The sequence below is a fragment of the Aureobasidium subglaciale genome (genome assembly GCF_000721755.1).
Source record: "Aureobasidium subglaciale EXF-2481 unplaced genomic scaffold scaffold_26, whole genome shotgun sequence".
In the NCBI taxonomy this organism is placed as follows: Eukaryota; Fungi; Ascomycota; class Dothideomycetes; order Dothideales; family Saccotheciaceae; genus Aureobasidium; species Aureobasidium subglaciale.
This window is the reverse complement of record NW_013566969.1, coordinates 152,817-176,541: the sequence shown is the minus strand read 5'-3', so window position 1 is coordinate 176,541 and position 23,725 is coordinate 152,817. Positions and strand designations below refer to the sequence as shown.

The following is a 23,725-nucleotide window of genomic DNA, read 5'->3' as shown; positions in this document are numbered from 1 at the left end:
CAGCCCCAGCAGCAACCTTCGGCCACGAGTCAATCCAATGGTCACGCTGCGCCACCGGCCGTGAATGGTCATGGTCCCGCGAGTGCGCCCATACATCCCTTCCTCGGGCCATGGGAGCCATGTATCAAAGGCAACATGGCCCAGTCCGACCAGTTTGCTCTGCAAGTCGGAAAGTACCTGTTCGAAGAAATGCTCAGCAGACCTGATGTTGGCGTGGGTGATGCACGTAATGGCGCGCTCGAGATTGAGGCGAAGCTAGGCACTTTGGTCGACCGTAACACTGATCAGCGAGTCCAACTGCCTGTCCAAAATCCAGCAGTGCTTGATCGTAACATGTCTGCACGTCTGCGATTCGAGAGTCATATGACCGAAGCACACCACAAACGTCTGAATGAGTTTCTCAATCTGGCAGTGCAGGAATCAGCGGCAAATCCTAGTAGACATAGACTGGACTACAAGCACCGCTACGAGATCGACTCTTTTGCACAGCTCAGTCCAGCCGGCTTTGACGCGATGCCACCGTCAACACTAAACTATCTCGACCAAGCCAGGCAGCGAAGCACGCGACTCCGTACCTCCATTAACGAGCGAGCTCCGGCCGGCACGGATCCTGTTATTGCGCGCATAGTCAAGATCCGACTTGCCGACCTAGACATATTCTGCCCCGGATCACCATTCGACTGCCGTATCAGCATCAATATCGAAGTAGACATGCATCGACCCGACATTGATCCCAAGTCGATAGTGGAAGGTGGAGAGATGAAGAATGGAGAGCGCAAGAAGGACAGACTCAGCTACACGCACTCGGTATATAGCGTGGATTTGACTCAAGTCAAGAGTGCAGATGGGCGCAAGGTACACGAGCTTGAAATCGAAGTCGATGCCATCAAGCTGCGTGAGCAGGCGGAGCGGGAGGCGGCGGGACAGCCCAGTGGGTTTGGAGACATGGTGCAAGGATTGGTTAATAACATGTTTACGCTCATGAGTGTGCGATTGAACTGAGAGGCATACGGCCGTTCACAGCAAGGTCGGGTTGAGGAGAAAGCAAGCAACGATGTGATGAGCATTTGGGTCACGATGTGGAGGCATGGTTCAGATGCTGGAAGAGAAGGACTGGTTTGATTCGGTCATCCTTAGAACCCGGACAATATAATCCAAGCGAGTTGATATTCCTACATGATGTTTGCATGAAGCCTTTGAGATGGCTCGATGCAGTTGGTCAGCTGTGAGTTGTGGATTGGTTGGTGTGATGCGTGAGGATCGGAAGACGGACGAAACAGGAGCCGATCGAGGTCGAGAGTGTCGACAAATTATTATCTTATCCATCGTCACCTTTCCGTGACCCTGGTACAATAAACGCCATAGCCCGAATTGATTGAGATAATACGACAAGACACGACATGGATTGAGATTCTCAGAGCACATTTTGCAAGAAGCACATAGTCCTGAGTTTTCAGGCATCATCATCACACATCTAGCGAGCATGACACGGGTACGGCTGGTCGGATGGCCGCTACTCACACCGGGACTGATCGAGCAGTCGTCGACATGCATACGATTCGCCAGAGGACTGGGACAGAGACAGACATTCACACAACAGCTTGCGACATCAGCGATGGCGAGGCGGCATATTTCTGGCTCTCGGACGGTCAGGCAGACGGCGCAAGAGTTGGACAGTCGATATTTCTGGGCCAATGGCGCCGAGTCGAGGATGGCTGGTTTGCGCTCCAATTGGACGGAGGCCAGGAAGAGTGAAGAGCCGAAGACGACGACTTCGGCGACAAGGTCACGGGTGGATGCTATCACAACAACGACAGAGCAGACCCTGGATGCACCCTCTCACTCTCCACGTCCTCGGCGGCGACGAAAGACGGCCAACGACGACATAGTCCCTGAGCTACCGCAAGATGCCTCGAGCGCTCTATCCAGTATCGCCGCCTCTGCGGCACCTTTATCCCTCCGCCGGCGCATGGCCACCTACCTCGCCCTCACAAAGCCGCGTCTCGCTTTCCTCGTCGTCCTCACCACGACCGCTTCATACTCGCTCTATCCCGTACCCTCCCTCCTCTCCACCGCAGCCACACATACACCCTCACTCAGCAGTCTAACCCTGCTCTTCCTCACAACCGGCACATTCAGCACAATCGCCTGTGCGAACACACTGAATATGCTGTTTGAAACCAATCACGATGCCAAGATGTCACGTACACGCAATAGACCATTGGTCAGAGGACTAGTAAGCTCTCGTTCTGCCGTCATTTTCGCTCTCGCTGCTGGAGCCGTCGGCACTGGGATTCTCTGGTACGGAGTTAATCCCACGACTGCCATGTTGGGGGCTGCAAATGCCGTGCTGTATGCATGCATTTATACACCATTGAAACGCATTCACCCTGTCAATACCTGGATTGGCGCCATTGTGGGCGGTATCCCACCACTAATGGGTTGGTGTGCAGCAGGGGGTCACTACATGACTTCCTCATCCCCTCAGTCTCTGCTGGATGAAGCTTCTGCATTACTATTCAGCCCAGCATCTGCAGGTGGTTGGCTCCTCGCTGCCCTTCTGTTCGCATGGCAATTCCCCCATTTCAACGCCCTATCCCACCCCATCCGCCACGAATACCTCGCCGCAGGCTACCGCATGCTAGTCTCTCTAAACCCACGCATGAACACCCGGGTCGCTTTACGCTACTCCCTACTCATGTTCCCCATCTGCATAGGTCTCAGCTATGTAAACGTCACAGACCGCTACTTCATTCTCACCTCCTCTGCGATGAATGGCTGGATGGCTGTAGAAGCTTTTCGCTATTGGAGATCTGGAGGTGGCGAGACCAAAACTGCTGTTTTGAGGGCTAGAGGCTTGTTTTGGGCCAGTGTGTGGCATTTGCCAATTGTGCTTGTTTTGGCACTTTTACATAAAAAGGGGCTTTGGGATGGTGTGGTTAGGAGTGTTGGGCATGTTTTGGGGTTGAGAGATGGGGAGGAAGAGGAGGATGAGTGGGAGTGGGTGGATGACGAGTAAAGTATCCCTTCTCCTCCTCCGTACTCTTTTTTTTTGTATATTCTTTGTATGCATATGTTCAAAATAACTCTAATTCTTGGACGGTTCTTCCGACCGGTATGTTTCGGACTAATACGATGCCAAGGAGATGTTTAATGAGTGACAGGGTGACTTTTCGAACTCGTGACAATTCGAGATAGTTGAAAATGGTTTTTTCTAAACATACCAAAAGAGGATATCATGTGAGTATTTACAATGATCTGCTTGGCCGTACGATTATGTTTTCTGGTCCTTTTCTCAGCCCTGCCGTTATGTCGTGGGCGAGTATGACTTAGCTCTCATGCGGAAATCTTGTCACTTCTCAGAATACACATGCTCAAGACACAAAATTTGCCATAGCACTCAACAACGTCCATCTGTGGATCTGAAAGTCAGATTTGTGGGAGAAGATCTATACCTAGATATGATAGAGTAGTACTCGAGAGACCAGAGTGTTACTGTGTCGAGTTATATCGTCGATAGTTCATTTAGAACTTGTAAAGGGGGAGACCCTGGCTGTATACCGTTTCCTCAGATGTCGTCATCGTTGTCAGAGACGCGAAACCATGACCTTTAGATACAGTGTGGGCATGTTTAGATGGCAGCAGAGGAGAGGTCATGTTGTGTAATCTGATTAGTTTGACTTGACTTCCATTTGCGCCAGCGCTGATATCCCCTCAACTCCAATGTATGACTATCTCGTGCTCTGGTGTGGTCTTGACCGTGACGTGACGTGATCTCTTTCCATCGTCGCCCGATCGCATCCTAAAGAAGCAGATCCAGAACTCGTCTCGTGAGATGTCCCAATATCTCTCATGTCCAGCCTCTTACCGTGTCTTTGGACTCCATCCTGATACCCCATTCTTATCCATCTCTGCATCCCTGCTGGACCCGGAAAGTCCATGTCCCAAAGGGTCGTGTGTAGAGAAGCAATGTTGTGTTTGAGAACAATTCAGTCATCCTATCGCTTACGCTCAAACCAACCACTCGAGCTCATGACGGCAACACTCTGATCCATGACAATCTCTCCAATGGCCAAGTATCGTGTAATCCAAGATTTTGCCGTTTCGTTGTCGGTGATTTTGTCTTCGCGGACACTGGGGCTGGGTTGTGATCAGTTTAAAACTCTTTTCTACTTCTCTCTTGGCAAGGTTTTGGTGGAGGAGGAGGAGCAGCGAGGTTGGGAGGTGATGATGGTAGGTGGGAGGCTGGTCTGGCAGAGAGGAGGGAAATGGCAAGCTCACGTAAGACCTGTTGATCGCTTTACACCGGCGAGAAAGGCGGAGAAGAGGACGGCGTCGAAGGCGTAGTGGGTGAGGCGACCGAGCTGTGGGTATGATACGTGAGTATTCTGCTTCGTCTTTGGGGTTCAAATCAGATATGCGCGTTCACGTACAACCATGATGAAGAGTCGCGTGCGGAGGGTAATGTGGCTTTAGATGCGGTATGCTATATCTTTGCTATCGACACGGAGGACTCAAGCAAGAGCGGATCCCTAGGAGAAGAAGTTCGAGATGTTGGTAGGGTGGATTTGTTGATTATGGCTACGTCAAGATGGCAGCTGCTGCTTGCCTCGCGTGAAGCGCTGGACGACGACGGCCGGGCAAAGCTGGCTCCGTCACCAGGGTCCTTTGGGTTATGGACATGTGATTGGTCCGGCGTCTGATGCAGCATGTTCGGGCCGGCAAGTCGCTCTTCGGCTTCCTAGCTGCTAAGCTGCTTGACTCGGCGGGCTCCGACACGGATAGCATCCCGTCACTCCGTCTTCGCTGACCAAACATACCGAGCGAACGCGACTGACAGGCTTTTTAATAGATGAACCACTGCATGACAAGACGCAGTTGCAGTGCAGCGCATCTGGCCTTGGAGAAGCCACGACAGAAGGTCAGCTACTTCAGCACCATGTCATTATATGTTCGCATCCAGCTCTCACCGCCTGTCTGCGGAGGCGGCAGGCACAGTGTTCTCCTCAACCATACCAAGTAATGGAGAAGATGCATAAGGTAGGTATCCTTCCAAACACCTTCCCCACGTGTAGTATTTATGGCCACTCGAGCCTCTAAACGCCCAGAAATACGACACAAGCTAGCCGAGCAACAGTGGTTGAGAAGGGACATTTGGATGAGGATGGCGGAACCGGTGAGATAACCGGCCAGATATGAAGTTACGGCTTCTTAACCTGTCTTCACGGCGACATCAAGAGTCGAGCGTGAGAAGACATGAGAAACAGATGGAGGTCATGACTCCAATCTGCTGAGGCCGGTAATGGTCTGACTGCTGCAAGAATGCAAGGCTGGGATATCAGGGTCGGAGATGGCACGATTTTAGTAATTAATGATTGATGCTTATCACGGAATTCACGGACCGAATTGTTGAGTGAGGGGCCGGTGGTTGCTGCAACACCGTGTTTCGACTGATGCTGGCTGCTGTCTTCTTGCTGCCTACCAGGCTGCTGACATGAGTATATTCCTATAGAGATGCAAATCGAAGTCGTTTATTGATATTCTGTCCCTCATTTAACCTCAATCAAGGGTTCAACACGTGTTTAGACTGAGCAGCAGCAATAAAAACCAAAAAAGAAAGAAAGCTGATACACGGGGGTATGTGCTGCGGGCTGGCTTGTACCCCGCGCTAGCTAAAATATTCACAGCTTCTCTCAACAAGCGCCGCGTCTTCTTTGATTGTGGTCTCTCCCTTGCCTCTCCCTCTCTCTTTCTCTCACCACCTCACAAATCTACAATCACATAGACAAGATGGCCGACGCAATCGCACACCTCCAGGCTGGCCGTACCAGAATTGAGTGGCTCTCGCAGCTCAACACTGAGTATGCTCCCAAGCGCCAGTTCCGCCGCAGTTCCATCATCTGCACCATTGGTCAGTTGTGCCTGCTGCTCCATAAAGCTCGCAAAAGAGTGTGTACTGACAAGAAGCAGGTCCCAAGACCAACTCTCCCCAGGCCATCAACATGCTCAGAACCGCTGGTCTGAACGTTGTCCGCATGAACTTCTCGCACGGTTCATACGAGTACCACCAGTCTGTCATTGACAACGCCCGTGAGGCCGAGAAGACCCAGGCTGGCCGTCCCGTTGCCATTGCTCTTGACACCGTAAGCTTTCACCAGACAAGTCCAAGAAGAGAAGACAGCTCTAACCAGCACACAGAAAGGTCCCGAGATCAGAACCGGTAACACCGTCGACGACAAGGACTACCCCATCAGCGCTGGTGCCGAGATCAACATCACCACCGATGAGAAGTACGCCACTGCCTGTGACGAGAAGAACATGTAAGACTTCCTTTTTGCACTTGTCGAAGGCCACTAGCTAATCCTCCCCAAGGTACCTCGACTACAAGAACATCACCAAGGTGATCGAGAAGGGTCGCATCATCTACGTCGATGACGGTGTCCTCGCTTTCGAGGTTCTCGAGGTTGTCGACGAGCAGAACATCCGCGCCAGAGCTGTCAACAACGGCAAGATCTCTTCCAAGAAGGGTGTCAACCTTCCCAAGACCGATGTCGATCTTCCCGCTCTCTCCGAGAAGGACAAGGCCGATCTCCGTTTCGGTGTCAAGAACGGCGTCGACATGGTCTTCGCTTCCTTCATCCGCTCCGGTGACGATGTCAAGGCCATCCGTGAGGTTCTTGGCCAGGACGGCAAGGACATCCAGATCATCTCCAAGGTCGAGAACCAGCAGGGTGTCAACAACTTTGACGACATTCTCCGCGAGACCGACGGTGTCATGGTCGCCCGTGGTGACTTGGGTATTGAGATTCCTCCTGCCCAGGTCTTCATCGCCCAGAAGATGATGATCACCAAGTGCAACATTGCCGGCAAGCCCGTCATTTGCGCCACCCAGATGCTCGAGTCCATGACCTACAACCCCCGTCCCACTCGTGCTGAGGTTTCTGACGTCGGCAACGCCATCCTCGACGGTGCCGACTGTGTCATGCTTTCAGGCGAGACCGCCAAGGGTAACTACCCCAAGGAGGCCGTCACCATCATGCACGAGACCTGTCTCCTCGCTGAGGTCGCCATCCCCTACGTCAACGCCTTCGACGAGCTCCGCAGACTCGCTCCCATCCCCGTCCCCACCACCGAGTCCTGCGCCATGGCCGCCGTCTCCACCTCGCTCGAGCAGAACGCCGGTGCCATCCTCGTCCTCTCCACCAGCGGTAACACCGCCCGCCTCATCTCAAAGTACAGACCCGTCTGCCCCATCATCATGGTTTCGCGTAACTCGCGTGCCACCCGCTACTCGCACCTTTACCGTGGTGTCTGGCCATTCCACTACCCCGAGGAGAAGCCCGACTTCAAGGAGGTCTCATGGCAAGAGGATGTTGACAAGCGCCTGAAGTGGGGTATCAAGCACGCCATTGAGCTCGGTATCCTGACCAAGGGTGACCCCGTCGTCACCGTCCAGGGCTGGAGAGGCGGCATGGGTCACACCAACACCCTCCGTATCGTCCCCGCCGAGCCCGAAGACCTTGGCCTTGACCCCGAGGCTTAGGTGGCTTAAAGGTTGATGTTTGACTCTTTTTGCTACGGCGCAACTTTTTCTTGTTCACTACACTACCCCTTTCTTGTTCTGTTTTTCTTTGGTTCGGTTCCACTTTTACGATTGTCATATTTGGTGGATGTTGCAGATTGGGGGCGAAAATAGATATCCGAGGGAAATACACCTTTTTTCATAAACTTCAAAACATGCTTCCGAGTTCTTGTATATGTCTGTGATGCCTGTCGAGCAGGAGGTGTTTACTGCTGGGTTGTTGACGAGAAGGTGTAACAGGATGAGGTCCGATGTGGAGAATGAAATACGAGAAGCTAGGAGCCATCTACCCCCCAGATGCCAAAAACAACTCGAACACTGTGTTCATGTTCTTGTTCCATGATCTATCGTGCACAAGCATTCCGAGTTCGTAAGGACAATCAGTACCATGGCTTGAGTCGATGACATTGGCTCTCGGACTCTTCCAATTTTCTCCTAAAGCCGAAGTACGAGATGGACTTGTAAGACCGAAACATCTTTCTCTCTTCCGTAGCAGTTGTGCAAAATAGTATTCCCTATGGAAGTAAGACGACACAAGTAGACAAGCGTATGAGTATTATACTTCAAGACTGATATCCATATATCCTACCAACTTTTCCAAATCCCCCTATTCTCCCACACCTTGATCGTTGTAAATCATCAATTACGACCAAAACCTCTCCAGAAAATCATGAATACTCCAAAACCCAGGTATCAAAGAAGCTGCTAACCCTTTCACCACCTTTGGCAAAATAACACCTGCGTACTTTCCAAACTCATACCCATTTTTACTGGATACCAGGACTTTTGCTAGGTTTTGATGTCTTTCCTCCAATGCAATTTCTACGATTGCGTTCCCTAGGTCTGGGTAGCTGGTTGCTACGCCCACTTTTTCAACACTGAGGTCGTGGCCTGAGGGGGTTTGGTCTACTAGAGCGGGTGGTTGGACCAATGTTACTCTGATGAGGGATGGGTGGGCATGGACGACCCTCTGGCCGGCGAGGAGATCGGCGTAAGGGTGGTAAAATGCTGTTCTTATTATCCGAACCAAAAGACTGGGGTTTTGGCCATTGAGATGAGTATTCCAAGTGGAAGAGGATAAAAGGAGCAATCTTGGTGGTGTTTTTAGAGTTCCAGAGTCCTGAAGGGATTGTAGAGAGGTGATGATAGCGCGAGCACCGTCTTCTATTATGTGGGTGCCGGGCCGGTTTTCGTTCCAGCCTAGTGTGAAGATTATGATGGAGACATTTGTGAGGAGGGATGTTATGAGGTCTTGGTCTGAGATGTCGCCAGCGTAGATGTGGACTTTTGGATTGGTGTCGATGGAGGGGAAGAGATCGAGGAGTTTGCCTTTTGAGCGGACGTAGATGTTGATGGAGACATTTTGGGTCAAAAGATTTCGAAGGACTTGTTGGCCGGTGGCTCCTGTAGCTCCGAGAAGAGCGATACGTCGAGGCATGCTAAGGGGTGATGTGGTGTAGATACGTATAGTGAAAGATTTCACCTCTTTTGATAGATGGGAGAGACAGAGGACCATGTTGTCGCGTCATTATATGTAATCTGCTCGGCAATATCAATCAAAACCCGAGCCCTGCAAGCCATATTACATGTCGTCATCCTGTTGTCCTGCCGATAACCATGAAACAGAGTCTCGTACCCCTTCTCGAGAGACTGTGTCGTTGAATCAATTCTGCAATCCAATCCTATCGCTCAGTGAAACGATCAAAGCGACTTTCAAGCAATAACAGCGAGACCAGCAGCGACTGCACCAGCCAATGGCAGAAGACCTCTGACACGATTCAATGAAGTCCATCGCTGCAAAAGCACATCAACGTCCTCAGTCTCTGTGACGGAAAGGTCGTCCTTCTTTGCCTTCTCAGCATACGCCAGCAACTGATTGTTCGTTGTCGTCATGCATGCAATCGTGTAAGGCACAATGCCAATTGTCGTTACCGCCGCTACAGCAAACAAGGGACTGGATCTCAAGCCTACCGCAGTAACTGTACGAAGACTTCGAGACGACCATGCTAGGAAAGCAAGAGAGCCCGCCGACGCAAGTGCGATGGGTGGGTTTTGAGTTTTTCCGAGAGAGAAGTTTTGTTCCCAGATCCTGACCGCGTGGCCGTTGGAGAGTTTGGAGTCGGCTTTGATGTTGGCGACCGCTGGGACAGATACCATCGATAGTGCTGAGATGTTGCCTAATGTTTGGTCAGTTTCTTGAAGCTATAAGAATGCAGAAGTATATCTCCTTACCAGAAAGCCAAGCTGCAGAGCTCAGGCCAAAGATTTTGACAGCAATGTTGATAGCGCTCATTATGGTGGTTGTTGGAATTAATATGGTTGTTGTGATGGTACCGGGTGTTATTGTTGTAGGCTCAAGTCAGCTATATTCCTAGCCGTGAAGATGAAGCTGTGTTGATTATTTGGTTAGGAAGTACAGCACTTGTCATGGCATTATATCTCATGTCCAAACATCTTCGAGGTCGTACAGAAACATAATCCGACGTTCAATAGTCTCCCATCACGAATCAAACTCCGGTCAAGGTGTCGGTAGGCCTTGGGATAAATTGTCATTTGGCGTGACGAGGCGGAGGGTGTTGTCGGGTTTCAAAAGCCGATGGACGCGGTCACGACCATGACGCGGCCTCTCCAATCGTTGACGGGATCAACTGAGACCTACATGGACTTTGCTTACCCCATCCTAGATCCGCCTGTCATCTTTCGGTATGGGGAACACAAACATGGAGAGCGTGCAGAAAATGGTGTTTGCTGCTAAGGAGTGGTGGAAGGTCTTCTTCTGCGGACGCACTGGTCCAGCTTTCCAACGTCCGAGCGCACCGCCTGCTCCTTTCATCGATCCTTGCTAGCAAAACACAGAGTTGCAACCCAAAAATGCAGTTGCTTGTCGAGATTCTCGACCGAGGTGCACACCATCTATGTCCAATGTGCTCGCTCATACCAGGCACGTTATTGACTCAGAAACCTTCTGGCGCAAAACCCAAGCCAGGTCCCTTAAAGCATTAGTAATCATCGCAGGAAAGGCGACCACATGACGGATCACTATTCAGAATAGCAAAACAAATTTGAAGATCGATAATCGGTAAGAACCGTCATTTTCGACTACCTCGACTTTCGCTGTCCTACGTCAGTACATGTTTGTAGTGTTCAGTCGTCTGGTAACCACGCAAGAATGCCTCCCATTGACATTCCCGAGTCTGACCAGACTATTGAAGTATTTGCCATCGACAAGTCTGTCGTCTCTTCATCTTGAAGGTGACACAACTGACTGACGACAAAATAGTGGTACTACCCTAGATGTTCCAGCAGGTACCTTCATCAAACCTGTATACAAAGGATCCGAGCGGTTTCATTATCCAGCCTTCGTCTACCTGCTAAAGCACTCCTCCGGAAACGTCCTATTTGATCTGGGTATCCGCAAGGATTGGACAAATCTTCCGCCGCACAAAGTCGAGGGTGCGCAGAAAAATGGATGGAACATCACTACAGGAGAAAACATTGCCGATATACTGGCGGAGCACGGAGTCGCCATCAAGGCTGTAGTTTGGAGTCATCCTCATCTCGACCATGTGGGAGATATGTCGACCTTCTCCAAAGACACAACACTCGTGACCGGCAGAAGCTTCAAGACTGATTTCATGCCTGGTTACCCGCACAACCCTAGCTCAGGCTTCTGGGACAGCGATGTGAACGGACGGCCAGTACATTCAATCGACTTCGAAGATGGCCTGAAGATTGGCAATTTTGATGCCCATGACTACTTTGGTGACGGTAGCCTCTACCTACTCGATACTCCTGGCCACATGAAGAGCCACATGTGCGGACTCGCGAGGGTGTTGTCCGAACCCTCGAGGTTCGTCTTCATGGGCGGCGATATTGCCCATCATGCAGGACAACTTCGACCTTCCAAGTATCGACCTCTGTCTACGATCAGGCCACAACTTCGAGTAGTGGACTTGGAAAGCGCTAATGGAGCAATTCAGCAGATTGCGGAGGATGAGTCGAGAACGCCTTTCTACCGACCTTCTCCTGGCGTTCATCACGACGTAGAAGCTTTGGAAACATCACTTGATGCCGTGCGAAGATTTGATGCGGATGATAGGGTAATGATTTTGCTAGCTCACGACGAATCACTCCGGCAAAGATTGGATTTCTTTCCGAACAGCCTTAGCAAGTGTTTCGACAAAGCCACCCACGACGAGATCAGATGGGGCTTCCTTGAAGACTTTCAGAAGAAGGCTTGAGACAACCCAACATTTTTTAAATAGTCAACTTGTTCATTCAAAACGTCATCACCCGTAGCGCGCTCGCACAATGTTTCAGATGTTGCGATGTTTCCACCTAAGATTTTCAATCCTACAGCTTACATTTAAGCAAGACTCATAAAAATGACTTCGAGATGTTGCCTCAACGCTTTTCCACGACTGGTGTGAGTGTGTCTCGCAAAAAGAATGAAAAGTGATAGAATCAAACATACAGCAGCAGGGATTCCCACGTGGTCACCCACCGTAGTACTAATCTGCCGTTCAACTGCTTATGTATGGCAGAGCGGACGGGATGCCCAGTTTTCAGCTGACTGTGGCCGTATGTGCTTGACACCGCAATCTTTTACGTACTTGATTCTAGAACAATTTCCCCACTGAGAGAAATTTTGGGCGAGCGTTATCCGCCCTCCCCGTGTGCGAAGCACTGTAACACCTGTAGCTGCTTCAAGGCAAGAACATCTTCGGATCTGGAGCGACGGTACCGGGATACATCTCGTCAACGACTCCCTGTGCTAGATCCTTCGATACGATATATGACTATGCATTGCTTCAGCTACTGTTCTGCTCTGACCATTGAGAGGGGATGGGTGTGACAGTAGTTCGCACACGGGGAGGGCAGGAAAGATCTTGCAGACAGAATCTATAATGGGAACAAACAATAGTAACGATATGACTCCTGACAGTATTGCCATCGGGCTCTCAGGAGCCATTTATTCTCGACAGGGCTTTCTAACCTACAGCCCAGGACCCAACATTGTCAGGAGATAAGTACAAAGGACTCAACTCGACCTGGCCTGGATAGAGGAGCTCGCGAAGGAGACAATGGGCTGCTCTGCTTTTGATTTGCTATTTTGCTGTAACAACCACAACACTCGACTCGACTCGACTCGTCAACTAAGCATCCGCATGACTGCCAGGGTGACTACCGGATTACCCATAATCACATCATGTAAACCATACTTCAAGATCTCTTCCCTGATAATGCCTTTTCCAGTCTTCCACTCAACGATGCTTCCAGCAGGTCCACTGTCAACTCGAGACTTTGACTTTAGCAATTCAAGCTCTTCGAAGCTGATACCAGTTGGCTTTGTAGCACTAACAGCATGCCAGAACAACTGAGGTGTGTGCGTCCACGGAATATCGTAGTCATCTTCTGCATGAATAATCGTGATGCGATACTTGTATCCGTTGATCTCGTTGGCCTTGACGTATGATGCAATACGATCTTTGGTGGACCATTTGTCGTTGATGTATCTGCGTAGATAGTTGAAGAGCATGGGGACTTTCGTCACGGGTCCTACAAGTGGGATAGTACCGGCTACCTTGTACGTTGATACAAGAGTGATTACATCCACGAAAGGAGCAGTCAAAATATGGCCAGCAAACACGACAGGAGGTTCTTGCAAAGCGAAGTGTTCGGCGACGGCCATGTTTACAGCTGTTCCCAGAGATTGACTGTAAATGAGAATTCGAGCCGGTGGGATCTTGGCTACGTTTATAGCCCACTCGACTACCGATAGAGCATCAACGATGAGCCCACTTTCGGATGGAGTACCAGAACTCCTTCCAAAGCCACGATAGTCGAAAGTCAGTACATGAATCCTGTCAGGTCGTCCGGCTGATAGTGCTCGATAGTTGGGGCAACGATATCCTGATCCAACAGTGCCACCAGCACCATGAAAGTGGATGACAAGTATGGCCTCCGGGTCGTCACGAAGCAAATCAAAAGCAAGGTGAGAGGTGATGTCCGGGGAAAGACCTGACGTTTGAGCCAAAAGCCTTTGTTCATGTTTTCGATATGTCTCGATGGGCAGGATATGCCAGGCGTACAGAGCTTCGCCGCTGGCAGACTTGATCCTGAATGGAGTAACCTGATTGTGAAGGAACCCGAAAATCTCAGGGATGTCCAGATCTTTTCCCCAGGTCATCTGAATGGCGTGCAAATATACTACATGAGCTTGGAACCATGCTGTCGTAAGAAGGGCCAAGAGTGTGCAATAAAGCACGCCGATGGAGCCAATTGCGATCGAGCCGTACTTTAGCACCTGCAAAAACATGTCTAGGTATAGGATGGGAAACAGTTCGTGAGAGGGAAATCAGTTGATGAACTGTCAATATTGCCTCAATATTGACAAGACGTGTCCCTACATGTCGCGCCGCGAATAGATTATATATCAGACTCGTGATATGCAGGGTGAACAAAAGGTCTGCAAGTTGGGCGCGTAGAGACCGGGTCACATGGTGGTCCGTGCAGTGGCATGCTGAAGTTCGTCACTCATCTTACCATATCTGTTCACAGCTCATTTGTCGCCATGAGCTAGAAATGGTCGTCCGTACTCTCCTCCATGGCGACGATTGAGTTGCGAATGCACATACACTCTCTGGGCTAAGAGAGACTGTCAAGAGAGTCAATGGGACGGAACGTCTCCCTAGACGTCAATGCCGTATCAGTAGAGCATCATGCTTCGAAGCAGCTGCAAAAGCGCCGTGAATATCAGCTTGTGGGTAGCAAAGGATCTTCGTATCGCCACACCTGTGGTGATACCTTATCGGTAGTTGTACGGGATCTGGCGCCTGAGGGCACCGCCTGGCTTCTGTTGAATCCAGACCTGAACGTGTTCTTGACTGTAGGAAGCCGACCGCTCATCGTCCACGATACAATAATTCAGCATCTCAAAATCGTGATGCCGGACTGTACGTATGCTAATACTGGCATTCCTCTCATTCTGCTTACTTTGATCGCGTTGAGGAGACCACCGAACAGGGGTCTACCTATGTGCAGATGTTAAGCGCCCCAGAGTGTCACCTCAAGCGCTTGACTCTATCTTCGAGTATGCAGCATTCATGCATCTCAATGAACATCGGACGTGCCTCTAGCCGGATGTTGAATGCTGGTTTCCTTACTTTGACGCTCAGATGGCATAGATAATGCATTCGTTGCCTTCAGAAATTGTTCTGTGCCTGTACCACTGACCAGATTATCTTTGAGCAATTTTGGACATGAATAAGACCTCGTCACTCACGACCACTTCCCCAGACCGATCGGAGCTCGTAGGCTGGATACCTGAGACGCCGGGTCGTGGTACGCTGACGTTACTTACCAGTTGCTTAGCCACCGTCATGCTATGCACTTGGATCGTTATCCACCCTCGAATCCATAGAGGCAAGAAACACCGGCTTCTACATAAGATGGTTCTGTGGTTGAAAAACATCTTTGCACCTGAATTTATCGCAGTCGAGGCAGCGCAAGAGTGGACACAAGCTCGGAAGATAGTCAGACAGAGTTCGATAACTACTGAGGGAGAGCTCAGTATTGTCCACGCTTTCTACATCGGTATGTTTGGACTCCAGTACCGAACGTCGCTCGGTACGAAGGTCTTATGGCCCAATCAATTTCTCTGGCTGCTGGAACAAGGTTTGCTCAATTGGAGAGACCACGAAACTTGGGGCCTGTCTCTAAGTGTCATCCAAGACAAGAGTAATTCAGACACTACTGGCAAGCTCTTTGCTGCTTTTCAGGTCACCTGGTTCGTTGCACAATCAATCATGCGGGTGGCTCATGACCTACCACTCTCCCCACTTGAGGCTATGACTCTGAGCTATGTTCCACTCTTCGCTGTGTCATACTTTTATTGGTGGACAAAACCACGAGATATAGAGACGCCTTCGGAGCTCTACCTACCCGAAATGACACCGGAACAAGCAGTTGTTTTTGACGCATTGGCGCTCGACGATCAATTCGACGATGAAGGCACAAGCGAACAACAATCACTCTGGAGCATCTGGTCATTGACACCTCGCTTGTTCGAGAAAGAGGCTTCCGACTTGGCCCATGGACAGGGAAAGGATCAACATTACCTGCAGAGGCTTAGCGAAAGCAATATTCAGTCATCGACAAAGTCAAAATACGCTCGTCTGGACTCGAACAATGCATACCAGGGGCAGCAAACTGTACTCGCAAACTGGGATCCCGAACTATATCGTTCCAAGGTTCTATGGCCTCTCTGTTGCCTTGCTGGTATCTCTTTTCCCTCTCTGCATCTGATCTCGTGGAACTCGAGCTTTCCCACCCTACTCGAGACTTGGCTTTGGCGGACATCGACCATTGCTTCTATGCTTGCTATGCTCTTGTTTATGCAGTTCGAAAGACTTGTAGTCAAGTGGTGTGATCCATGGACTATACTGAAAGTTCTTCTGCCGTGTACGTATATGGTCGGGAGGGTGGTCTTACTTGTAGGCACTTTCGCTGCCATAAGGGCCATGGATCCAGCTGTTTATGAGACGTATGCTGCATCGACGTACTGGCTTCACATCATGTAACACAGTATCAAAGAGAGCAACCGTTGGCTGCTGAAGTACGGAGGAGAGTAGAACGAGGATGTTAGTAGCGCAGGAGATAACTTGACCGACATCAAATCTTGTTGACCGGTGCCTTGATATTAGCGAATCCCGGATGTTTTTGCAACCGTACCTGACAGCTTGGTGTTTCGGACATGCTCGCAACCTAAAGAAAGAATCACACTGCGCTTCTTTTGACTTCTGTGATGTGTGCACTCAGCATGCGAGTTGTACGCGATGTGAGCTCGGTGTATTGTGAGGTCCCGTCTCTTGTTCGAGCGCGAAGGTCGCTATCCACCGGTGGCAATGGCCTGTGACCACACCGAAGACATTACAGCACTTCAAGCTTGTCTTTTTTCAAGTCTTCTCAGACGATCTCTCGTGTTTTGTTCCAAAGAGATGAGCGGCGGAGTTGTGATGACCGAAGTGTGTTGAGATTCGACAGACGATGTGGGGCACCAGAAAAAGTGATCGCGGGCAGAACAGGCTTGACAGGTCGTTTGTGCATGGCGAACTTGGAGAAGACATGACCCTGTGGCAGACGTCGCGAAGGTTCAGGGTATCCTTCAGGGGTTTGCGGATGCCGAAGGTGATGTTGATGCTGATTGAAGCTCGCGGGCAGCTGTCGCAGCCAAGGAAGACGCTTGCGATGCTCGGGACTCTCACTGTAATTGTCGCATGGTCTGGAAGCAGTCACTTGCTGACGGTTTGGAACTTAATTTGGATAGATAGATGGTCGCTGTCATCTCTACTCAGACTGTCAATGACGAAGTGCTTCTCCGCGCTGCTTCGTGGAATCGTCTTTCATGGTCATAACTGTGACAATGCAATATAGTTTTGAGAACGTGAGCAACGTATCGTGGAGCATATCTCCTCGACAAGCCCTCGATGCAGACTAGTGAAAGGATAAGAAGACTGTGCCTTCCCACGGACGTTCCCTGTGAAGGGTCAAGGACGAGAAGGAGAGGGCCACCAACCTCAAATCATGTTGGCGCTACGTCTACTATAGCGGCGACAATGTACGACAGGATCACGAAAGGTATTGCAGGCATGCAATACCCAATTTTCATGAGCAAATGTTGACAAAACACCAAGGAAGCGATGGTACGCACGAAGTAAAGTCGACTGGGAGAAGAAAGAGGAGAGTGAGGGAGAACTACACTTTGGAGACAAGCGACGCTGTACAGGAAGAATCGACCGATTTATGATCACCTCAAGATAGGAAGGAACAAATTTGTTTTCACTTTCGACTTCATCTTCTCTCGGTACATAGTGCCTTGATTTGACTGACACCCTTGAGGACTTCCAAGCCGTCCGCTGAGTCATGAGCTTAGTAAGCAAGGATTGAGCACAGACCGCATCAAGCTGCATAAAACTGTTCGTCGCCTCGCCCTCCTCTTTCTTCTCCCAGTCGACTTTACTTCGTGTGTACCATCGCTTCCTTGGTGTTTTGCCAACATTTGCTAACACCCTTCAAGATAGAATCTTTTTCTTTTAGTTTGTCTTCTTATCTGAACTCTTCAAAAGAGCCACAGAACTCCAACCTGGCGGATGAGATATATCCTCAGTGCCTTAGAGTGATACCAAGTGCTTTTGCTCCGGCTTTAGCGGTGATGATCTCGACCCTTTTGAGCGTCTGGCTTCGGTCGGCTTGACTGGGTAGGCACTGATGGACTTCTGACAGGCTTTCTTCTTTCATTCATTTTTTTCATCAACTTTTGGCTTTATGCTGAGTTTTGGAGAAGAAATTTCACAACAACAATCATCGACCATGCGACGTGACTCGGCTCTGCGGTGGAATGAGCGACAACAAAGGAAGACTTTCATGTCGCCGATTATCAAACAGATTCTGCATGCGAATCCTCATTCTTGGATAGTGACTGGTGAAATCGATATGCTATTCTGGTGTCAATCAGCTTTTTCTAGGCTCTGCACATCCTCATCTACTGGCATCAACAGCTCTGCTTCGAGACCCGTTTGATGTTCATCGCGAGACCTCCATGGGCGGCAAGAACGATCGCGAAGATGGATCGCGCGGGACCTTTCTACATTTGAGACTCTTCGTGCAACCCGACTAAGATATTTGCCCTCCGCATCAGAATCGATTTCGCGTAGCGTCGCTTCAGTTTGCTTCAACACTTACTCGATTTCAAAGCCAGTCTTTGTTCTGATCAGTCTTCTCGCACTATCTATCCTGTCGTCTGCTGTACATACGAGCATGATCGATTCTGAGCAGAATCGGTTTCACGAAGAAGAGCTTCACCCCCAAGACGACGCTCGGCCGAACACTCCGACGTGCTATGCCCTCGATACTTCTCGTGGAGCACGGCTATATGCACAGCCCTGACTGACGCGGCTAGCTGGATTTCTATGCTCTAGCATGCTACGACAGCACTGGTCGATACACGAGTGTCAGTCTTTCGTGACGGAACCGACTTCGAACAGACCTCTTGCTCTGGAGCACAGGTATACATGATACACGCCAACGATCCTGGCACCTTGCCGGTGACGTGGAGAGACAAGTGTGTGATCGTCTGGGTATATATAGCAAGCTCAGCTCTTCCCCTTTGACGTTCCCATCGATCACACAACTTAACTCGCCCTCTATCAAACAACCAATGTCGTCGAGCAGACTCTTGACTACTACCCACCTCCCTGCGAGCTTCAGAAGATTGTCAACGAGACCATCGCGTTCTGTGATCCTCTTGATGGTAAAACTGACGGTGTTATTGCACGATCTGATCTGTGCCATATTTACTTCGACCTCAACTCGACAATCGGCAAGCCTTATCACTGTGCCGCCACTCAAGCTACAAGCCTCGGATTCGGCTTCGGGAGTAAGCACAAGAGACATGTGGGCGGTAGCACCAGTTCGGAGCCAGAACAAAACGGAACTGTCTCTGCTCAAGGTGTCGAACTTGTTCGTACTATCCTCAATGGTCTCCACGACTCCGAGGGACGTCGTGCATACATCAACTACCAGATTGGTGCCTCCTTCGAGGACGCTTCGACTACCTACAACACAAATACCAGCGCTTGGGAGCTCGATATTGCCTCTACCGGCGGCGAATGGATTGCTCGTTTCATCAACTTGGTCGAAGCATCCAACCTTGACATACTTACAAACGTCACATACGACACTGTCAAAGAGTGGATGATTCGAGGCTGGTACATGTACGAAGATGTGCTTCAGACCACAAACCCCGACCTCTCCGCCTACCACAGCGGCGGTGGCAAGATCCTGACGTTCCACGGCGAACAAGATGACTCCATCCCCACTGGCTCCTCTGTCCACTTCTACGAGTCTGTTCGTAACACCATGTATCCCAGTCAGTCTTACAACCACAGCATCGCTACCATGAATGACTGGTACCGTCTCTACATCGTTCCAGGTGCTGCCCACTGCTCCACCAACACTCTGCAGAGCAACGGGCCTTGGCCCCAAACTTCGATGGCACAGATGATCGAATGGGTCGAGAATGGCAATGCCCCTAAGACTTTGAATGCGACTGCCATCTCTGGAAATATGGCGAATTGGCAGCTTTGTAGCTGGCCTCTGCGTCCCATGTACAAGAACAACGGCACTGAAGTTGTTTGTGAGTACGATCAGGTTAGTATCAATACTTGGATGTACGACTTTGATGCGTACAAGTTGCCTTTGTACTAGGTTGTCGACTGTTATGAAGTACCGTGTGGGGCAAGCGGCTGTTATGTGTATCTGCCGGAGGGTTTGGTACAAAGGGAAGGCATTCGCAATGCTACCTCTTCAAGAGTGAGGGTGACAAAATCTCGTACATGCGAGGTAAGAAGAAGAGGTGACCAGGATTGCGGCATGGTATCTTTGCTTCATAGCTGTAGACACGAGTAAACAGATCAGCTTCATGCCGAGTCTCTCCCGTATGCTTTAATGTGTACCTGATCTCGTCTCTCAACCAGATTGGCCTCACGCTTCTCCCATGCAGTCCCGTTTCCCAACATCTCCTCCGGTTGTTCCACCCCTCTCTGCGTGGTATAAGGCGATACCTCATCCAAGCTCTCAATCCTTCCCAGCAACTTTTCAAGATGTCTATACGCAGCACTCGGCGCCCCCTGCGGCAAGAAATGTCCCGCAAGTTCCGTAAGCACAAACGTAAGTCCACGCTCCTCCACCCATCTCCCCATCACTCCAGCGCCCGCCATACTCTCCATCGTATGTTCATGATAAGGCACATAGAATGGTTTACCCGGGTACTCACTAAACCCTTGCACACCATTCCAAGTCAAATTCTGCAGCGTCGCAAGTGTTCCATTTGCGAAAAGCACAAAGTCCAAAGTTCCATGTCCGATGATGACGTTATTAGTTTTCTCGATGACAGTTTTCAAGGGGCCGTCGGGTAGGCCAGAAGGAGGTGAGGTATCGCTTTCTCCTCCCACGAAAGGGTTTTCTTCGCCAGGGAGACAGAATTGCCAGGTTATGTTTTGAGGGGCGTGGATGGCTACCTTGACGTCTGAACGGTTGAAGTAAGGTTCAGAGAAGCCGGGGGGAAGGTAGCTGGAGGAGTAGGAGTAGGGGAGGCCTAGAGTGTCCCAGAGGAGAGGGCATTGTTGGCCTATTTGGTAGATGTCGAAGCAGGGGTTCAGTTCGAAGATTGCGGTAAACAGTATGTCATAGATGTCGCAGTTCTCATAGTCGTAAAGCTCATCGTAGGTTGATGGTGGAGGGGGTAAAGGTCCCTTTGGTGGGAAAGTGAGGGCTGTTTGCATGAAGGCGTCGAGGCCGCAAGAGGCTGAGATGTTGTTGATCTGAGCATTGACCGTGTCGTTGAAGGGGAAGAAGTTGCGATTTTGATTTACAAAGCTGAAGGCAGGTGCTTGTGAGATTACTCCGTCGTAGCCGATAGAGGGGTCGTATACCATAAGACCATTGACGTTGTAGTACTCAGTATTGTTTTGCTGAATCATCGCTGATGCAATGTATGGCGCATACATGCCAGCATAAGACTCGCCAGTAATGTATATCTTGCGTCCCTTCAACTCAAATGTATCCATAAAGTTACGCCAGAAGCCAAGAAATTGATCAGCCACATCGTCTTCGTTGGTCGCGGTTGCGTTTCCAGTACTGAAGCCGGTAGAGATGGGTTGGTCGATCCAGATTATGTTGCTCAAATTTGACCATGAGTAAGTATTTCTCACAGGAGCATAAGTACCAGCAGGCCAAAGCACAGGACCGTTTTCGTGGAAAAGTCCACCAAGAGAAGAACATCCAGGACCCCCGTTGAGCCAGATGACAATCTCATCAGTAGCGGACGGGTTTGTGGTTGGCACGAACCAGAAGAATAAGCTGTCGGTTGAGCTGTTACCAATGCGTAGGGATCCTGCATAGCTCTCCCCAATGTCGAAGTTGACCTCCGGTAGACCAGAACCATTGACGGCGAATGGTGCAGTGGCATTAGTCAAGTATGGATGACTTGAACGTTTTAGCAAAGGTTGATGTTGCTTTTGCTCCTGCTGAGCAGCAAACATCTTGCTGCGTCGTTCATGCTGTATCCTCTCATACTTGACAGATCCCGAACTACGAGCTACAGCCGAAGACGGTAGCAACGAGAGTAATGTTGTGGCCGAACAGGCTAACGATAGAAGATGCATGGCACACAACGTCAGTAGATGTATATTGATTTGACAAGATCAGGATCTAGTCCATCTGATAAGGGAAAGCATCCGGACTTATAGAGAAAAACTCTGAGAGCACATCATCGCGGTTTCCGGTACCGCAGAGCATTCGGCAATGTCGTGCTCCCGATTCATTGACCAGTGAGGTTGACTTTTGATCTGTGGATAGATCCGGAGATCTTCATTTCAACGGGTGTCTCAACTCTGCTGTGCCGAAGACTGGATGTGAGCGTATCCGTACCAAGTCGGCAGTGATGAACGCACTCATAATATGGCAAGTCGGCAGCTCTGAGGCTCAGTCGAGAGTTGTCAAGATTCGAGGACACGATCTTGCGGCCATTGATGGAGATGCCATGGGTCCTCTTCCAAGAGTGGTGTAGAATCTGCTCGGCTAAAATTGCCATGGTTGTCAAAGCTCCAACCACATCAGACCAAGTTTCTATCAGATCCAATAAATTATAAAGCATGCACGCGCGTCTGACAAGTCATTGCTTTGTCATGATACAAACGTGCCATCACTGCATCAATCTGCTGATTAGAGCACCGTCGAGATGCATAAAGCATACTATTGCGTGTTGATCGAGACTGGAGAGCCCGCCAAAGTCACACGCATCCTTCCCAGCTTTTCAAGCTTAAAATGATCTTCAGAAATATACGCAGAGATAGACAATCCACTGCCACGAGTCACGATCTATTCAAGATGTTCTGCTTGTTCTTCGAACCCTCCTAGAAGAGGAGCTCCATGACCAAAAGTCACACGTCTCAGCTACTCACTCCATTGCATGCTAGATCGAGTATGATCCATCAAACACAGAAGTCGAAGTTCTCATATTCAGTAGTACCAAGTACAACATCAATACCATAGACCCTTACCACGACCCCCTCTTCTCCTACAAACCACACTCTTCCAAAAAGTCTTCTCTCGACCACACACCACTCTCACAAAAGCTCCACCCGATTCTTCAACCTCTTCGAACTCCTCAACGCCCTAATCCTATAAGCCTCTTCCTTTTTCCTCCCCCCCCGTCTCTCCCTCCTCTCTTTCCTATCCTCATTCCTCGAGTTCCTTACTTTCACACATTCGGGACACAGACCAACCCTGCAAGGTGCATATGCATCTCCATTTTGCGTTACACTTTCCACTCTTCTGTTCTGAAGTGACCATGCTCCACAGGGGTGAGGACGGGACTCGGCTGCTGGGCAACGGACGGGTTCTTGGACTTTGTGGGCGCAGGTGATGTATTTGACTTTTCGCCATTTGCACATTATTGGGACGGTTGGTTGGTGGGCAGAGAGTCCTTTTTGCTGAATGTGGTTTGATGGGTGGGAGATTTGCTTCATGAGGCGAGAGTATCGTTGCTGGCTTGTTGTGCAAGTCGAGGATGATGGCGAAGTAATTTGACGATGGATGACTGCTTGAAGAAAAAATGCTTGGACGGATGATTACCCAAAGAGATAATAATGGTGATGAGATGAACAGATTCTCGACTCTCAGTCCTCTTCCACAACTGGCAGTCGTTGCTGCCATACCTCATCATGCGAAAGAAATCTTCTCCTCCATGACTTGGGAAAAAGGCAAGAGCAGCCCCCCAAACTCCATCAATTTCCTTCCCATCCCATCCTTTACACATCTTTCCCAAATCACCTCACACAATCTGAACAATATCCCACAACAGCAGGTACATACACAACATCATTCGCCGTAACACTCTGCACACAATTGCTTGCTTGCTCCCAATCTCCACACCGAACCCCTCGTCGTCGTGCTAATCGACATTCCAAAAGATCATTGATTATATGCTTGCAAGCAATGTAGTATACTCTTCGATGTTTGCACATTATTACTTCGAAGCAAATAGTGGATGTTCGCAGAAAGGAGGCTTGTGTCGATGAG

General features: G+C 49.9%; 12 protein-coding genes across 12 annotated transcripts; 7 read left to right on the top strand and 5 right to left on the bottom strand.

The window, feature by feature from the left end:
- Positions 1–135: 135 nt before the first annotated feature.
- AUEXF2481DRAFT_701512 (uncharacterized protein) lies at positions 136–1,275 on the top strand (the record flags this gene model as incomplete). The annotated part of the gene is made up of 3 exons (XM_013484866.1): positions 136–493; positions 548–744; positions 775–1,275. The coding sequence occupies 3 exons, from the start codon at positions 136–138 to the stop codon at positions 1,000–1,002; spliced, it is 783 nt and encodes a 260-aa protein (XP_013340320.1). The 3' UTR covers positions 1,003–1,275.
- Positions 1,276–1,978: 703 nt separating this feature from the next.
- Positions 1,979–3,164, top strand: AUEXF2481DRAFT_111860 (uncharacterized protein). The gene is made up of 2 exons (XM_013484865.1): positions 1,979–2,459; positions 2,529–3,164. Exons 1-2 carry the CDS (start codon positions 2,168–2,170, stop codon positions 3,017–3,019), a joined length of 783 nt encoding a protein of 260 aa, XP_013340319.1. The 5' UTR covers positions 1,979–2,167; the 3' UTR covers positions 3,020–3,164.
- Positions 3,165–3,998: 834 nt separating this feature from the next.
- Positions 3,999–4,439, bottom strand: AUEXF2481DRAFT_8250 (uncharacterized protein; the record flags this gene model as incomplete). Its single annotated transcript, XM_013484769.1, has 3 exons — positions 3,999–4,140; positions 4,282–4,364; positions 4,434–4,439. 3 exons carry the CDS (start codon positions 4,437–4,439, stop codon positions 3,999–4,001), a joined length of 231 nt encoding a protein of 76 aa, XP_013340223.1.
- A 1,351-nt stretch (positions 4,440–5,790) lies between these two features.
- Positions 5,791–7,543, top strand: AUEXF2481DRAFT_48175 (uncharacterized protein; the record flags this gene model as incomplete). The annotated part of the gene is made up of 4 exons (XM_013484812.1): positions 5,791–5,911; positions 5,971–6,143; positions 6,199–6,320; positions 6,373–7,543. The coding sequence occupies 4 exons, from the start codon at positions 5,791–5,793 to the stop codon at positions 7,541–7,543; spliced, it is 1,587 nt and encodes a 528-aa protein (XP_013340266.1).
- A 682-nt stretch (positions 7,544–8,225) lies between these two features.
- AUEXF2481DRAFT_32759 (uncharacterized protein) lies at positions 8,226–9,020 on the bottom strand (the record flags this gene model as incomplete). The annotated part of the gene is made up of 1 exon (XM_013484779.1): positions 8,226–9,020. One exon carries the CDS (start codon positions 9,018–9,020, stop codon positions 8,226–8,228), a length of 795 nt encoding a protein of 264 aa, XP_013340233.1.
- Positions 9,021–9,091: 71 nt separating this feature from the next.
- On the bottom strand, positions 9,092–9,916 carry AUEXF2481DRAFT_43726 (uncharacterized protein). Its single transcript, XM_013484795.1, has 2 exons — positions 9,815–9,916; positions 9,092–9,759 (listed from the first exon to the last, which is right to left on the bottom strand). Exons 1-2 carry the CDS (start codon positions 9,873–9,875, stop codon positions 9,296–9,298), a joined length of 525 nt encoding a protein of 174 aa, XP_013340249.1. The 5' UTR covers positions 9,876–9,916; the 3' UTR covers positions 9,092–9,295.
- A 349-nt stretch (positions 9,917–10,265) lies between these two features.
- On the top strand, positions 10,266–11,917 carry AUEXF2481DRAFT_111853 (uncharacterized protein). Its single transcript, XM_013484864.1, has 2 exons — positions 10,266–10,810; positions 10,863–11,917. Exons 1-2 carry the CDS (start codon positions 10,752–10,754, stop codon positions 11,821–11,823), a joined length of 1,020 nt encoding a protein of 339 aa, XP_013340318.1. The 5' UTR covers positions 10,266–10,751; the 3' UTR covers positions 11,824–11,917.
- A 409-nt stretch (positions 11,918–12,326) lies between these two features.
- AUEXF2481DRAFT_43723 (uncharacterized protein) lies at positions 12,327–14,008 on the bottom strand. Its single transcript, XM_013484794.1, has one exon. It carries the CDS (start codon positions 13,899–13,901, stop codon positions 12,735–12,737), a length of 1,167 nt encoding a protein of 388 aa, XP_013340248.1. The 5' UTR covers positions 13,902–14,008; the 3' UTR covers positions 12,327–12,734.
- Positions 14,009–15,150: 1,142 nt separating this feature from the next.
- On the top strand, positions 15,151–16,270 carry AUEXF2481DRAFT_43722 (uncharacterized protein). The gene has a single exon (XM_013484793.1). It carries the CDS (start codon positions 15,181–15,183, stop codon positions 16,162–16,164), a length of 984 nt encoding a protein of 327 aa, XP_013340247.1. The 5' UTR covers positions 15,151–15,180; the 3' UTR covers positions 16,165–16,270.
- Positions 16,271–18,796: 2,526 nt separating this feature from the next.
- Positions 18,797–19,849, top strand: AUEXF2481DRAFT_69423 (uncharacterized protein; the record flags this gene model as incomplete). Its single annotated transcript, XM_013484818.1, has 1 exon — positions 18,797–19,849. A coding segment is annotated over one exon (1,053 nt), but the record flags the coding sequence as incomplete, so codon positions are not given.
- A 212-nt stretch (positions 19,850–20,061) lies between these two features.
- On the bottom strand, positions 20,062–21,684 carry AUEXF2481DRAFT_69531 (uncharacterized protein; the record flags this gene model as incomplete). Its single annotated transcript, XM_013484829.1, has 1 exon — positions 20,062–21,684. One exon carries the CDS (start codon positions 21,682–21,684, stop codon positions 20,062–20,064), a length of 1,623 nt encoding a protein of 540 aa, XP_013340283.1.
- Positions 21,685–22,762: 1,078 nt separating this feature from the next.
- On the top strand, positions 22,763–23,722 carry AUEXF2481DRAFT_43718 (uncharacterized protein). The gene has a single exon (XM_013484792.1). The coding sequence runs from the start codon at positions 23,259–23,261 to the stop codon at positions 23,535–23,537; it is 279 nt and encodes a 92-aa protein (XP_013340246.1). The 5' UTR covers positions 22,763–23,258; the 3' UTR covers positions 23,538–23,722.
- The last annotated feature ends 3 nt before the right edge of the window (positions 23,723–23,725 follow it).